We start from the raw sequence: 16,759 nt of genomic DNA, 5'->3' as shown, positions 1-16,759 counted from the left end.
CAGGGGGAGAACCAGCAGCAGCTCCTGAGATCTGCACCATGTTGGAGCTGAGGACGCTGTGAAAACAAATGACCATCCTGCCTCCCTGCTTAGCAATAGTGAACCTACTGCTACATGGCCTAGAGTCTAATATCCCACTTCCCTGATCCTCCTTCTCCTTGTGTGTCCCCCGCCCCCCCATTAGCAAATGGGAACCAGAAATCTGGGCATCTCCTGGGAGGTTGACCATAGCAAATAAGGGGGACTTCCTTCTACCATTTCTTTGAAGGCAAATATTTTTATTACTGTTTTGTTCTTTTCTGATTAATGGTACTGCTCTATTCAATATTCTGTTTTGATAAGTTCTATAGTGTTCTATATTTCATCTCATTTTGATATACGTGATTGAAAGAACAACTATTATAAAGATAACAAAATATACTGTGATACCTATACTGTTATCCCGTTAACTTGCTGTGAAGTTCTGTACCAATTTCACTGTACGATCTTAGTTGGCTTTATTCTGATTTGTTCTGTTGTATACTTTAAAAATAAAAAAAAATAACAAAAAAATTAAAAAAATAAAAAACACACCAACCAAACTTTGACACCGATTCAAACAAGAGATGAAGCTACATCTTCAGCTGTATTTTATTTTTATTTTTTGAGACAGGGTCTCACCAGGTACTGCAGGTTGGTCTTGAATTTTCTTGCTTCAGCCTACAGAATGCTGGGATTGTGGGCATCTGCCACTATGCCTAGCTTTATTTTTTATTTTGAAATGGTCTCCAAATTGCTTGGGCTGGACTGAAACTTGTAATCCTTTTGCCTCAGCCTCCCAGAGTGCCGGAATTACACACATGTATTACCACATTCAGTATAAGAAAGCTGGGCAGGTGCAGTTCTGCGTGTCTGTTATCCCAGCTACTTGAGAGACTGAGGCAGGAGGATCACAATGAGTGTGAGTCCAGCTTGAGAAAACTAATATCAGTAGTCTCCCTCCCTTGGCTTGTTAGATCAAGAGCTTTTGTGTGTTCATTGCTATGTCCTTAGTGCCTATGGCAACACCTAATAGAAGCCTTCCTCAGAATCCTTCTTAAATAATTGAGTACCTGTAGCACTCCTCTTCCTTTCTTTAAATCTCTTAATTTGTGACCTTACCAATCAGTAAAGGCTTTCCTGAAGATCCTATATAACATAGCACCTTTCCTCCACAGACTGTATTAATGTATTCTCTTTCTCCAATTTTTTAAAAAAAAATTTTATTTCAAAGAATAAAACAAAACAGAACAATGCAAGCAACACAAAATTTCACAAGACAACAGGACATCAATAGTGGCTACTATAATGTCTCTTGTTTTCTTTGAAATAGTTGACTATACCTTCATATCCAATAATATCAAACATAACAAAATCGTATAAAACCATTCAAAAGAATGAAAGCATTACAGGACTTCAAAACCACATAAGAGGAAATAAACAATGGCTACTATAATATCTTATTTTCCTCTAAAATGTTTTCCATACCATCATATATAATAAAATCAAATAAAACACAACAGGCTAGAACCAATCAAAACAAAAGAATAAAAGCATGATAGGACTTCAAAACAAGATGATAGAAAATCAGCAATGGGTACCATAATGTCTTGTTTTCTTCAAAATAGTTATTTACACCATCACGTAATAAAATAAGACAAAACAGAATAAAACCAATTGAATGAATGAAAGCATTGTAAGACTTCAAAACAATGTAATAGGAAACTATGATTACCATAATATATATCATTATATTCAAAATAGCTGCCTCTACCATCTGACAGAATAAAATCTAACAAAACAAGACAGAACAAAGGCAAACCTAACAAAATTGTTATAAAAAAAAAAGTTCAAGACAAAGGAAATTAACAGTAGTTTTTGCCTTTCCCTCCCAGGTGTTTCCTCCCCTATCATTCTTATAATGACTGTTTTGCTTTTGGATCCCATTAATTCCTTCTGTTTCTTATACTAGGGTTCATGCGCATGAGTTCAAACTGTTTCACCCCTGAGCATGACTTCCAGTTGCGTCCATTTACCTGCAACAGCTTTGAGATTATTCTTCTTTATAGCAGTTAGCTTTCCACTGCATGGAAGTACCATATTTTTCTTATCCATTCTGAGACTGATTGGCAAGTTACTACTGCTTTTTTTTCTGGTCTCCTGTCACATGGAGCAACTGTTTTCTCTCCTTTAATTTTCATTCTATGAATTTCCTTTCCAGTTGAATGTGTTTCTTGTATACATATCGATGGATCTTGTTTCTTGATCCACTCTCCCTGTGTTTTTTTATTGCTGACCTGAGGCCATCTACATTAATGGTTACAACCAGCACACATTGGTTTGTCTCTGCCCTGCCATCCTCCTGTTGTTGGCCCTCCACTTTTCACCTTCATTCAGTTGCCTGTCTTGTTTGGCAATCCTCCTCTGCTGCTGTTCCTGGAACCATGGTCATCTTTATCTCTCCATAGAATATCCTTTGGCACTCTATGGCTTGGTGGTCGTGAATTCCTTCTGTTGTTTTTTATCATGGAAGTATCTTGCTTTTCCATTAATTTTGAAAGATAGTTTTGCAGGGTGTATCAGTCTGGATTGAAAGTTATTTTCTTTAAGGACTTGAAACACTTCATTCCAAACTCTTGACTTAATGGTTTCTGTTGATAAGTCTGCTGTGATTCTGATTGGTTTTCCTTTATAGGTGATCTATTTCTTTTCTCTAGCAGCTTTTAATATTCTGTTCTTCTGCTGAATTTCTGGAATCTTGATTATTGTATGTCTGGTTGGAGATTTAGTTTGGTTATGACTAGTTGGACTCCTGTATGCCTCACTTTCTGCATGCCAGATCCATTTGCCATGTTTGGGAAGTTTCCTGCTGTAAATAGCATTTTAATTTCATTTGTATTGACTCCTGCTTCTTCACAGACACATATCATTAAATTATGCTTCTTTTGTCATCTTGCAGCTGTTGAATTGTTTCCTGATTCCTTGTTATTTTTAAGAGATCTTTCATGATCACTAGCTGCAATCCTATCTTCAAGGTTTGAAAGTCTTATCTTCAATCTCTTTCAAGTGGTTTTGCCAGCCTTCAATTGACTTTTCAATTTCCTGGATATCTCTTTGAATCTGTTTCATGCATTGTAATTCCTTTCTATATTCATTCAAGATTTCCATCATTTTCCTATGCTTCTCTTTTTTATCAATGTCTATTTTAGATACTCTGAGCAATTCTTTCAGCATGTTTGTGATTTTTTTCTTTTATCTGAGAAATTATTTCTGATTTGACTGCTTTTACAATCTCATGAAGTAGTTTCTTTACTTCAGTTGCTATCCTCTTGGACATTTCAGGTGTGTGAGTTCTGTTTTCTTCTATGACTATGTCTCCCAGACTTGTTCTGTGTAGGCTGGACGTCTGAGATTGCCATTCGCTCCATCCTCTTGACAGTCTCCTGGGTTCCTCCCAACAAGCTGATTGTGAGGCCCCCAGGTACTTCCCATGTTGGCTGCCCCTCCACAGCATAGGGGAATGGGACAGCCACCTGAGTTCCTCTAATCCCAGATTATAGGGAGGTAGCAGGACTTGGAGAAGGCTTCTCCAGACCTGTGCAGCTGCACTGGGGCTACCCTGATGATCAGGAGTGTATGGAGGTAGGAATGCTTCTCTTAGCCTAATGTGTCTACACTGGGACTCGCATGATGGTGTGTTTATCTGTTTCCACTGCTGGGTGATGGCTGCCCAAAGGAATCTAGAACCTCCAATGGTGGCCTACAGGTGCACAGAGCTTATCTTGCTGTGTGTCCCTGCTAATGCTGGCCTCCCAAAGGAAAGGGCCTTCCAGTGGTGGTGCCAGGCAGGCAAAGGTGTATCTTCTGGCTTTCTCTGCCAACACTGGCCTCTTGTTGTCTGCCCTGCTCAGTGAGCCCCTTCTGCCACTGTTTGGCTGGCCAGTGGCTGTTGGAGTGTGTGCAGGGGCAGGGCTGGCTCTCTGCCTCCTAGCTGGTTACCTGCAGGGATCTGTGATGATGGTTGCCAGAGTGCATGCAGAGGGGTGGGGCCAGAGCTCCCACCATGGCTGTTAGAGTACACCAATTACCAGTGGGGGATATAGGGGATGGCTGTTGGAATACACACAGGGGTGGGGCTCAGTCCAAATAATTTCCACAAGTCTACACCCTGCTAGGTGTTACTGGAGGGAGCCGCCTGCAGTTTTGCTTCTGGGTTTATCCAGCCCGACTCCAAAATGGCTCCCAGCCAATTGCTCTCTCCATGAGATGACTGAGCCCTCTGCAGTCACCACCAGCCAGTATAGTCCTCTGTGTCTACCACTCCTCTCCACCGCTGTGACTTTTAGGGGCTTCCGGGCTTGCCAGCCAACACAGTCACTGTGACCATGCGCCCCCAGGTTCCAACAGCTCCTCTCACATAGTGGGTCCGGCTCTGGGTGAAGGCACTGTCAGCTACTGCCTCCTTCTTCATTTAAGTTTTTCTTTTTTATTCTTTCTGTGGGCTTCAGTTCTCACTTGAGGTTCTTGCTGGGTCCACGGGACCCACTTTCTTCCTTCTTGCCTTCCCCACGATGCTGTATTCCAGCATCTGGACTGCCTCTCTCAGAGAGGCTGTTTACTCTGCTGCTTACTGCTCTACCATCTTCCCCATGCTTAACAACCTTTAAAAGTAAGACTTTAGCAATGATCTCTCTGAGCCTGCTTTTTTGGGGGAAGGGAAGAGTTGTAAGTGTTCTACATGATTTTTTTGAACTTTCTTCATCTGTAGAACAGAACGTGGGTACAGTACCATTGGGGGCACTCATGGTAAAATGAGAACAGGATGGAACTGATGTGGCTAGCTTACCCTGGGTACTTGCAATTTTATGAAGGGATAAATAATGCAGAATGTAGGTGATCATCAGTGGAGTTCTTACTTTGTATTTTTTGATGAACACTATTAAATCATTCATTTTTTCTATTAAAATGGTTTTGCTGGGCTGGGGGTTTAACTGCTTGGCAAACTTGAGGTTGTGAGTTCAATCCCTAGTACCAAATAAATAAATAAATAAATAAATAAAGTGGTTTTGCTTTAGAGAGTAAAGATACCATAAATATGACTTTAGTTTCTGTAAACTGATTAAAAACCATGTGACTTATCACCATACTTCTTCCTAAATAATCATTTTATCTTAGATTTATTGGTATTTTCAGACAGTAATTTTTTTATTGATTTTGTTTGTTCACATTTGCTTTATTTTCTTAAAGTTTATTGTGTTATGGTTCTACTCAGTTTCTGTACCTTTGGAAATGGTCTTGTTTCTTATAATCTTGGTAAGATAATTTACCCTTACCGCTTTACCACAGATTTCAATGAGTGTGACTAAGGCTGTCTTCTTTCTTTTCAGTGGGTCAACAACCTGGAAGTTGATAGCAGATACAACTCGTGGCCTTCCAGTCTGCAAGAGCTGCTTCGCCCTACCTTCCCTGGTGTCATCAGGCAGATCAGAAAGAACTTGCACAACATGGTGAGTGAGCACCTCAGTACCTGCCCAGGAACCTTGCTTCTCCTTTGCCCTCTCCCTGACCTGTGATATGTGTGCAGCGTACACCTGTCCTTTAGCTGCTTCCTTTGTTCATTCCCACCCACAAAATGCTCCGTCAGAAGGATTTCTGAGGGGGGTGGTCCTCAGAAATGAAAATTCAAGAAGGCAGTAAGGCAGTCTTCATTTTCCAAAGTGGGTGAATTTTTTTTTTAAATTAAATAATTTTGTAATGAATAAGGGAGAGGATGAGATAAAAGGGGGCATAACAACATAACAATACAGGTTAAAGCATGACACTTTCAGCAACCTAGTGCTTCACCACCGAATAACCCGACTTAATAGTAGTTACCATAGTGTCTTTTTCTTTGAAATACTTGAATATAACTTCATATGCTATAGCATCAAACATATCAAGACTGTGTAACACCATTCAAGTAGATGAAAGCATTGTAGAGTATTTAGAACCAGCTAACAGAAAAAAATCATCAATGGTTTCTATTATTATCTCTTTGCCTATAACAATTTTTGTTTATACTACCACATACGATAAAATCTAGCAAGTTACAACATGATAAAATCAATGGAGACAGAAGAGCCACAGTTTGGTGTGGCTTTAAGACAAGATGGTATTAAATTGGCACTAGCTATTATTATGTCTTATTTTCTTCAAAGTAGCTGTTTATTGCATCACAGGCCATAATATCAAACAGCCCAGAATAAAGCCATTCCAATTAATGAGTGAAAATTTCATAAGGCCTCAAGGCCATATAATGGGGAATCATGGTTATCATGTACTTTTATATATTTGATTCATTTCCTACACTAGGGAAACTATTTGGAGTTCACAGATGCGAGTTTGATTTAGTTAACTTAAGAGTATGGTTTCAAGCTGCGCCCATTTATTGATAAATACCTCAATGTGATCCTTCTTTATAGCTGAGTAGTACTCCATTGTATAGAAGTACCACAGCTTTTTTATCCATTCCTCAGTTGATGGACATTTGGGTTCCAAGATCTGACAATTACAAATTGTGCTGCTATAAACATAGGTGTGCATATATCACTTTGGTATGTTGCTTTCAGTTCTTCTGGGAAGATGCCTAGAAGTGGAATAGCTGGAACAAATGGGACTTCCAATCCCAGCTTTTTGAGAAATCTCCAGACTGACCTCCATAGTGGTTGTACCAGTCTACACTCCCACCAACAGTGTAGGAGAGTTCCTTTTTCCCTACAGCCTCTCCAGCACTTGTTGTTGTTGGTTTTCTTGATCCTGGCCATCCTTTCAGGAGTGAGATGGAATCTCAGTGTGGTTTTAATTTTCATTTCCCTAATAACCAATGATGATGAACATTTTTTCATGTATTTATTTGCCATTTGTATTTCTTCCTCTGAGAAGTGTGTATTCATCTCAGATGCCCATTTTTGGATTGGGTCTTTGAATTTTGGGTGTCTGATTTTTTTTTAATTCTTTATATATTTTAGACAAAAGTCCTTTGTCTGAGGGGGAGTTCACTAAGATCTTTTCCCAATTTGTGGGTTTTCTTTTCACTATGCTGGAGATTTTTTTTGACTTACCTAAACCATTTAATAAGAGGTGATCCCAGTTATTGATTCTGGGAAATATTTCCCGTGCAGTTTGAGTCCTGTTCAAAGTGGGTGAATTGATAACACTTTTTTTTTTTAAATCAAGGTGGTTGTCTTAGTTACTTTTTTATTCATCGCTGACACAGAATACCTGAAGCCCAAAGTTGGGGGAAAAAAATGTTGTATTTCTTACAGTTTTTGGAGGTTTCAGTCCATACTCAGTTGGCTCCAAGGCAGGGTGGCATCGCTGGGCTGCAGTTCATGGCAGCTGCAAAACAGCAAGCTCGAACCAGCAAAGAGCAACACACACCTTCTTTCTGCTGTTACATCACATCCTGGCTCCACCCCTGTGTGGGTATAGCACTGACACCATCAATCCAAGCACTAGACAATGAACCAATCACAAATGCACAATGAAAACTCATGAGGCTTGGGGGCCACAGATACAAACCATGACATTTCACCCCTGGCCCCCAGGACTCATGTACATCCTTCATACGAAAGACATTTTAGTCTTTGCCAAAGTCCTAATATAGTTTCAGTATTGCTGAAAAGTCCAAGTCCCAAGTCTCCTCCAGGATCTATGGCACACTCTTTAACTGTAACCCCCTCTACAAATGAAACAAGTTTAAACGTTTCTGAAATGCAGAGGCACAAGATAAACATTACCATTCCAAAAGTTACAAACAGGGGAATATAAAACATTGGAAACAAAGCAAGTCCCACATCCAGCAGGATGAGCATTAAATCCTAGAGTTCCATGGTCAGCATTTGAAGCAATCTGGTTACACTCTCCCAAAGGCTTGGGTGATTCCACTTCCATGGCAATTCCAGGGATTTCAGCTCCCGCAGCTTTTCTCTTAAATCCTCTCTGCTCGCTTTTTGCAGCTTTCCTTAGATCATCCACGTTCCTGGCTTTTCCAAACTGCTGGGGTCTCCACTGCACCTTTGGCTTCACCCTTACATCTTCACAAATTGCCCTCTCAGGGGCACACTGCTTGGCCTCCCAGGCCCTTTGTAATTGAGGTGGAAGCCGTCTTACCCTCAGAATTTGTGCGTTTTCCTTGCACCTAAAATCAGCACCATGTGGATGCTGCCAAGGTTTGCTGCCAGCTGGAGCAGTAGCCAGGCTTTTCTTTTTCTTGGCTATAGGAGTCGAATGCCTCGACCGTTAAGCTCTGTTTACCTGATTGTGAGGAAAGCTTCTCTATGTTGCTGCCATTCTGGAACCTCATGTGACCTCTATCACCATTCTGGAACCTCATGTGACTTCTGTCGCCATTCTGGAGCACCATTGCTCTGCAGCTTTCTCCTCTGAGCAAATTTTTTATCTTCTGTTTCTCCTCAGTAATCAAAGTCTCAACTGCATCTTTATAATCCACAGCATTCCTGGAATTTTCCACAGCATTCCTGGAATTTCCTTCTGGCCTAAGTCACAGTATTGCAAATTATCCTGCCGGGCTCTTTGTTCTTGATTTGCAACATAAAGCTGACTAAAAGCCCCCAACAATAGCCATGCCACAGCCTCAATATTGGAAGCTTTGAAATTTCCTTTTCTAAATTAATCAGTCCATTGCCCTTTGTTTCAGTCTCAGGCAAAGTCTCTGGGCAGGAGCAAAATGCAAACAAACTTTCTGCCAAGCCATAACATACCTGGTGGGGAGTCCCAACAACCAATGCAGTCCTTCTTCCCAGCAGAAACCTCCCAAGCCTGGTCTTTAGCATGAGGCTTTCTATCAGTGTTCTGGTCTCCTGAGCTCTGACCAGAATCTCCACTACAGAACAGCCTAGGCAGCTCCAGCTCTATGCATCTAGACAACATATCTGAACCTTTCCAAATTCTGCCCACAAGCCATTTCCAAAGCCTCTTGAAAAACATGGTCAGGTATAGTCACAGCAAACAACCCCACTCCTCGGTACCAACTCTATCTTAGTTACTTTTTACTCATCGCTGAGACAAAATACCTGAAGCCCAAAGTTGGGAAAAGAAAGGTTTATTTCTTACAGTTTTTGTAGGTTTCAGTCCATATGCAGTTGGCTCCAAGGTAGGGTGGCACAGCAGGGCCGCAGTTCATGAGGACTGCAAACAACAAGGCAGAAACTGGCAAGAGAAAGAGACACACTTTCTTTCAGCCATTACACTGTATCCTGGCTCCACCCCTATGTGGGTGTAGCACTGACACCCTCAGTCCAAGCACTAGACAGTGAACCAATCACAAATGCATAACGCAAATGCATGAGGCCTGGGAAGCCACCAACATAAAACATGACAGTGGTGTAGTAGAAAAATGGATGTCAGGAATTTGGAATGTTGTCCCCATGTTACCAGCCTGCATCAGTGAGAAATTGCCCGTTGCTAGGATTATTTCCAAAAGACGAAAAATATTAACAAAAGATGAGAAATATAAAATAAAAAGCGGCCTTTATTCTGAAAACACGGAGAGAGATGACCGGCACCCCCACCGCTGGCGTCTGGTGATCTCTCTGGTGGACACGTGGCGTGGGGGCCTGTAAATAGACTCGGTTTGGGGTGGAACCTAAGGCGGGCATCAGGGATACACAGGTAGCCCATTGGTCCTAGGTTTGGTGCCATATGTAAATTTCCAGGGGCGGGAAGATGGCGTCACAGGTAACTTCCTAGGGGAGGGGGAGATTGGGGCTTCCTGCTTCTGGTTGTGGCTTTCCTGGCTACAGTGTCCTATCTGGGCCAAAACCCTTTCACCCGTCACTAACATATTCGTTGACCATAGAAGAAAACAGCTGCTGTTCGTGTAACTCCTCTTTTATGTGTTTCAAAATAGAAAAAGTTGGCTTCATGTGCAGTTTCTACTGGCTGAGGGACATTTGAATAAACATCATTTCATGGATTCGTTTCTCTCTTTCTCTTTGCAGGTGTTCATAGTTGATCCTGCACATGAACACACAGCAGAGTTGATTACCACAGCTGAGATGTTCCTCAGTAATCATATACCTCTAAGGTAACACTGGTACTGATTTGATGATATTTCTAATTTAGCTGAGGTTTTGTTTGTTATTCTGAGGTACAAGTCTGGTGCTACTGAATTGCAGGATAATTAATAGTGAGCACCATTAATGGCAGTTTTTTATTTTCTGGTTGGTATAAGTTTATTTTCAATGAATAGAGGCTTACCACCATTGAATTATTAATAAATAGCTGTGTAAACGTAGTTTGTGGTCTCAGCTTTCTTCTCAGTGGAAAAGAATTTTCCTAGATGAGTGTCCACATCACAAAACCCTTTTCCACTTTGAACAGTGATACATAGCTTTGTCAATAGCTGTTATTACACTGTCAAGGACTACATTTACGTAGTTTATACTTATTTTACTTCCCATGTCAAATCTACTAAGAGGACATCAGTTCAGTGGGTTTCTTTCCACTTTTTCAGTAGCAGTTTTCTTAAGGTATTACATGTAAGTGTTAAGATATTTTCACTTACATTCTCAAATAATTCTGATAATTTTACATTGACAAATATGAAATTTTTAGAAATTAGGAAAATAACTTTTTAGCCAACAAACTTTACTGTGTATTCCATGTCCCATATTGAGCTAAAAGCTATGGATGTTATATAAGCTATGTTCCTACCTTGTCAGAAGGAGTCCCTGCATACTTTTAAACATTTTAAAAAGTTCAAGCCTAGCCTGAGCTACTTTGCAATTTAGCTAGACTGTATCTCAAAATAAAAAGATAAAAAGGGTTAGAGATGTAGCTCACTGCAAATGCCATAGTTCCTAATACTGCAGGAAAAAGAGATACTTGACCAAGTGTTGATTATGTCCAACTAACTGTAAGTGCTTTAGGATCCAAGGAGATAAACTATAAACTAAGAGGGCTGGGCACATTGGCTCAAGCCTTTTTATCTGAGCACTCGGAAGGCTGAGGCAGGAGAATAGGAGGGTTGGTATGAGTTTGAGGCTAGTGTGGGCTCCACAGTGAGTTTAAGGCTAGCTTGAACTCTACATAGTGAGACCCTGTCTCAATAACAACAAAATTCTGTAACTATAAACTGATACATTTTGGAAGCATGACTTTCATGAAGTTGGATTTCAGAGAGGCTTTGAAGAAAATAGAGGGTTTTAGTGCTGAAAAAGCAGAAATTTGGAGTTCAATGAAATGTTTTTCATACAAAAAGCATAAATGTCACCTAACTGTGTGGAGAAATAAATTACCAAGATGCTACATTTAGAGCTGTTTTTGATTAAAGGAGCTATCACAGAGCCTACTGTAGATAGTGGGCAATAATGAGATTTTGATTAACTGGTCTGGAGGGAGGAGAGGAGCATATGGTCTTAGGCTGCGCTGGAGTTCTGGGCCACAGAGAGGCTTGCTGTGAGCAGGCGGAGGCTGGGCTAGGCTGCAGTGCTGTGCGGGCTATGGGCCTTGGCTGTCAGCAAGAAGTATCTACCATTGGCACCTGGCAGAGAGGCCCCAGGGATTGGATGCCTGAAGTTTGTGGCTTTCTCTTGGCTATGGCTTCTGCTGTAGGCCAAGTGTTTTTTCACTTTCCTGTAACCTAAAATTCTTAATGCTGATGTTAGGTCTGGCAGTTCCTTCTCTTCTGTTTATTTTTACAGTCTGAATATTTTAATTTCCCTTATTTAAAAGCAGAATCAAATTTCCACCTAAAACTATAGGAACATCCTTCATGTCAGCAAAAGAATCTCTTAATGGCATGGAAATAGATTACTTGAATAGTAAGAAAGCCTCAGCTATTTTGCGAACCTACTTTCATTTTATAAGTGACGCATGTGCTTTTGCAGCCAGGTTCAGGTGGGATGTGCCATGCACTTAGCACTCAGGGATAGTGTTCTTTTAGCTGTAGTCATAAGGGATATGCAAGCATGCCATCCTCTTCAGCTGGCTGTACTCTTTGAGATGTTTCTTTTTCTTTTTTCTGTTCCCTCTCCAGAATTGGTTTCATCTTTGTGGTTAATGACTCTGAAGATGTTGATGGGATGCAGGATGCTGGAGTGGCTGTTCTCAGAGCATATAACTATGTGGCCCATGAAGTAGATGAGTATCATGCCTTCCAAACTCTAACACATGTATGTTTTTATTCAAAATGGCAATTTTTAAAAAATTTAACTTACTATAAAACAGTAGGTGCTAAGAGAATTCTGTATTTCTGTAGAGAAAAAAATATTTATGTAAAACTGTTGTATTTTACAGGTTGTTTCTACTTTAGCTATTCACTGATATTAACAATAGATTGTTGTAATTTCAGTTAGATAAGGTTCCTTAGGAATTAGGACATAGTTTTAATATCATAAAATTCTTGATGACTGAATTCTTGTTTCTTTGTTTTAACTGAAAATTCTGAAATGTCTGATTTGTGATATATTTAAGGCATTTACTTAAGTTCAGTTTTCCTTGTTTTTTTTATTTTGCTATGTTTGAATTTAGACGACTTTACATGCATCAGTTCTTTCATTTTCAGATTTAATAGTAATTTTAAAAAACATCTTTAAGTAATTGATTTTGCTACTTCACTCATAAAGACGATGCTAGTCTGGTTGATTTTCTGGTTGATATGTATTGTTTAGAGATTTGTTTGGGGCATCTTTTGTTACTTAGAATGTGTATTTATTTATCTGGTAAACATTTATCAAAAGCCACACTTTGCACCATGCCTGATCTTAGCTCTGGGGATACAAAGACTAATGAGACTTCCTCCTGCCCTCTAAAACCTCATAGCCTTGCAGGGCACATGTTGAGATAGATATCATGCAGTGTGGAAAACACCACAGCTGGCCTCACTTCACCTGGGCATGGCCTTGGGCCTTTCCGTGGAGTGCACAGTTGCCCATGCATAGTCCCAAAGGAAATTGGAAGTCACTGCAGAAGAGGCCAGCCAGCTTGCAGGTTGCCAGGGTGGGTGAGCAGGGGATGGTGAGAGCAGAATGGAAGGGAAGCTAGTCCAGGAGGCCACAGAAGGGTGGGCAGTCAGGGTACAGGGTACAGGAGTGCACGAAAGTGGATCTGATGAAGGAGAGAGTGACAGGCAGTCTAGTGAATCAGCTGCTGCAGTCACCTCCATGAAAAATAATGAGAGCATCCACAGGACTGTGCAAAATGAAACAGCTCAAGAGAAGTTACTTCACATCATAAGTAAAGAAAGACTGCTCTTTAGAGCTTTTACTTTGTCTTAGATATGTGAATAAAGAAAAGGATAATATGGATATTTGCTTCCTTTTCTTGCAAAAGTACTCTCTGTAAAAAATTCAGATATTCTTAAAATTTCTCTGCCTCACTTCTTTCCCTTCCCTGATTCTCCTTAAAGCTGGCCATCGCGAGCGGTTGCCTTGTATCCTTCTAGAGATTAAGCTATATGTGTACCGGCAGTTTTGTTACTTGTTTTTGATTTGTTATAAATAGGGATTTTGCCATATACTGTACTGTAGACAGCCCACTCCAGCCTCATTGTGGTCCAGAGGAGTCCACATTTGTAATCCCAGGGAAAAGTTACTGGAATTTCAATAAGTAAATTCCAATCTACCATTTCCAATGAAACCTGTGACAAAAATAGAGATAGACACGTATCTGTAGTTGTGGGGATCCTAGGGGTCCTTAATCTACTTGGAACAATAGCTATTTGGAACAAAAGCCTTGAGTCACGGCTGAACCTGGGTTTTATTAATTTGTAAAGAAAAAAGTGACTCAGAGTTGAGTGACTGAGAGAATGGTGGGAAGTACATGAGTACTGTGAGCTCTGCTATGTAGGTGGCACAATAGTACCTCTGCAATATGCAGACAGAATTGTGTAGAAAGAATACAAATTTCCATAGCAGGTAACTCCTAAGTTTGGAGGAATCTGCATAACAGTCTGAGCAGGTGTCTTTGTGTTTTTGGTTGGTTCCCTCAGCTCTGATGTCTAGCTTTCCTGCCTTGAGATGTCATGGGCTCTTTTCTCAAGGCTCAGTCTCAGCTGACATCGTAACATCTCTCATTCTGGCTCATTGCTTAGTTGTAAGGACCTGTAGGCAGCACATCACTTTGCTTCAAAGGCTACATGTCAGTGCTTCAGCCAGACCCATTTGCATTGCTTAAAGCAAGTTGATGGGATGGAGTATTATCTTAGCCATCTCTGTATGTATCAGTACACAGAATCAGGGCCAGGTTTAGCCAACATAGAGACAAATGGTCCTCTTTCAGGAAGAGCTGTCCTGGTGGTCCTCTACACTGTATTTTTCAACTTTTCCTCCTAAACATCACGGACATTTTTTTTTAAATGTAGGAAAACTTATTGGAGAAAAGGAATGTGGAATAGAAATAGGGACTAAGAAATAGGAATAGCTTCAGAGAGATGAGAGGGGTCCTAAATGGGTTGCCAACAAGCCCATCTCTCAAAGGAAGTTTCATAGGACAAAATCATGCAGTGGGTGCAACATGGGTCAAAATTATGATCAACCAATAAGATTGCAAATTGTGTTGCTTAGGTAATATTGATCTAATGGTAGCAAGAGTACATGGGTGACATCATTAACCTTCATTTTGATAAACTATAGTTTTGGTCTTACCTTTAGTCTTAGTAGTCTTAGTATTAGTGGTCTTAGTTTTAGTCTTACTAGGTGGGAAACGATGGCCCACCCCTAATGAAATAATGGAAACTCTCAAAAGGATGATACCAATAATCCCAAGCCTCTGTTCAACCCTTAGGGTAGGGAAATACGTAAAACTAGCCATTGTGGCTTTTTTTTTTTGGTACTGGTGATCGAACTCACAATCTTGTATTTGCCAGGCAGGCACTTGTGCTGCTGACCTTGGCCATTGTCACTTTAATCTTCAGATTGCACTCCCAGTCACAGTCGTGATGGATTCTCATCTTTTACATTGACTCTCTGAGGACTCAACCCTGTCTGAATGCCCAGTATATTTCTACCTAACCTAACTATTTATAATATTCCCCTCTCTAAGGTATCCCTGACTGATTAGGGGAGAAGGGGCATAGTTTCCATCTAGCTGCTTCAAGTGGTGGTAGGGGAAGCCACAGTCTGGAGGCTTCTCGAAAGAACTAATCTGGTGGACCTTGGCTAGAAGTCCGGTTGTAGTGTAGTAGTTAGGAACTCTTTTTTTTTTTTGTCTTTTTCATTTTTAATCAGTACCGGGGATCGAACTCACGATCGCCTGCTTGCAAGGCAGGTGCTTATGCCACTGAGCTAAACCCCCAGCCCCGCAGTTAGGAACTCTTTACAAGGTCAATCTGGTAGATCCCAGAAAAGGAATCTGGCATGTTAGTCCTGGGTTCCATCTGCGTGGTCACTTGGAATTTGGCAGCCTCTAGGCTAGAATAGACAAAATTTCCAAGAAATTAAAGCATGTATCATCAAAGCACAAGCACTGAAATGAATGGGAAAGCAGGTTAGGGAAAGAGCCACATCCAAAAAAACTACTCTTAAGAGACTGAAGTAGTGATTGTACCCAGTTGGCTCTTAGACTCCTCTATTGATGGAGGTTTATCTGTAAGTTTGCTTTTTATATTATAAGTCCTTCTGGTTTAGGTGTATGGAGAGAAGGAATTTAGAGACTCTTACCGAGGTGGGTTTTTTATTGGTTTTTTTTTTTTTTTTTTGCTACTGGGGATTGAACTCATGACCTCCTGCTTGCCAGGCAGGTGCTTACTGCTGAGCTAAACCCCTGGCCTTTATTGAGCTATTATAGATTTCCTTGTAGTTTTTTTCAGGCATATACTCTTCATTGATTACGTTGCAGTAGAATATTCCTAATGGATTTTGTATTTGTGATTTAACCATGATTGTTAACTGCTTGCAATATTTTAATTTCTTGGATCATTTTGTTTTTTAACTTTTTCTTAGTACATGTTTGCAGTGCATAACCTTTACATTCCTCATGGGGAGTTGGCACATGTATAGAACACATTTGAATTCTTTTTCTAAGATCATTTTAAGATTTTTTTTTTTTTTTGGTACTGGGGATGGAACTCAAGTCCGTGCACTTGCAAGGCAGGTGCTTATGCCCTGAGCTAAATCCCCAGCCTTGAGTATTTAGTTTCTGACTTAAGAAGGCATCTTAATGAGATTTGAAAAAAGGACTATTGCTAATTTTACATATAAGTCATTTTTTTTCTCCATTTAGAAATGTTTCATGATAGATACTCAGAATTTGGTTTTTAACATGTAATACCTATTTTCTTTCTTCAGGTCTATAACAAGGTGAGGACTGGAGAAAAAGTAAAAGTTGAACATGTGGTCAGCATCCTGGAGAAGAAATATCCCTATGTAGAAGTGAATAGCATTTTGGGGATTGATTCTGCTTACGATCAGAATCGAAAGGTAAAACATTCTTTGAGACTAAATGTTTGACTGTAGCATTAAGTTATCTTTCTTCTTTGAGCTTCTTTTGTTATTACAGCAATGGTGGTGGGTGGGTGTTCAGTTTATCTAGTTACTTAGATTAAGGTTGGAAATATTTTAAGAGATGGAATAAACAAAGTAGCAAAGTAAAGTAAGTAAGAAGGAAAACTTTAAAATTTTTAAAGATAATATTTTCTTGTAAGCTATTAAATACAGTTAAAGAATCCAGATGTGGTGGCAAATGTCTGTATTTCAGCTGAGGCAGGAGGATTGCAGAGAATTTGAGGCCAATCTGGGCT

General features: G+C 40.2%; 1 protein-coding gene across 2 annotated transcripts in view; it reads left to right on the top strand.

Moving 5' to 3' along the window:
* Uggt1 (UDP-glucose glycoprotein glucosyltransferase 1) overlaps window positions 1–16,759 on the top strand; it is a 125,579-nt gene that overhangs the window by 50,340 nt on the left and 58,480 nt on the right. For both annotated transcript variants that reach the window (XM_063258789.1, XM_063258787.1), the window contains exons 14-17: window positions 5,406–5,525; window positions 10,020–10,105; window positions 12,059–12,194; window positions 16,308–16,439. In XM_063258789.1, coding sequence (XP_063114859.1) covers window positions 5,406–5,525; window positions 10,020–10,105; window positions 12,059–12,194; window positions 16,308–16,439 — 474 coding nt within the window. The remainder of the gene's footprint in view (window positions 1–5,405; window positions 5,526–10,019; window positions 10,106–12,058; window positions 12,195–16,307; window positions 16,440–16,759) is intronic.

This window comes from Cavia porcellus, unplaced genomic scaffold (assembly GCF_034190915.1).
Source record: "Cavia porcellus strain 051 isolate PalLab524CR breed Dunkin Hartley unplaced genomic scaffold, mCavPor4.1 scaffold_12, whole genome shotgun sequence".
In the NCBI taxonomy this organism is placed as follows: Eukaryota; Metazoa; Chordata; class Mammalia; order Rodentia; family Caviidae; genus Cavia; species Cavia porcellus.
Note: the sequence above shows the minus strand (reverse complement) of the source record. Positions and strands in the feature narration are given on the sequence as shown.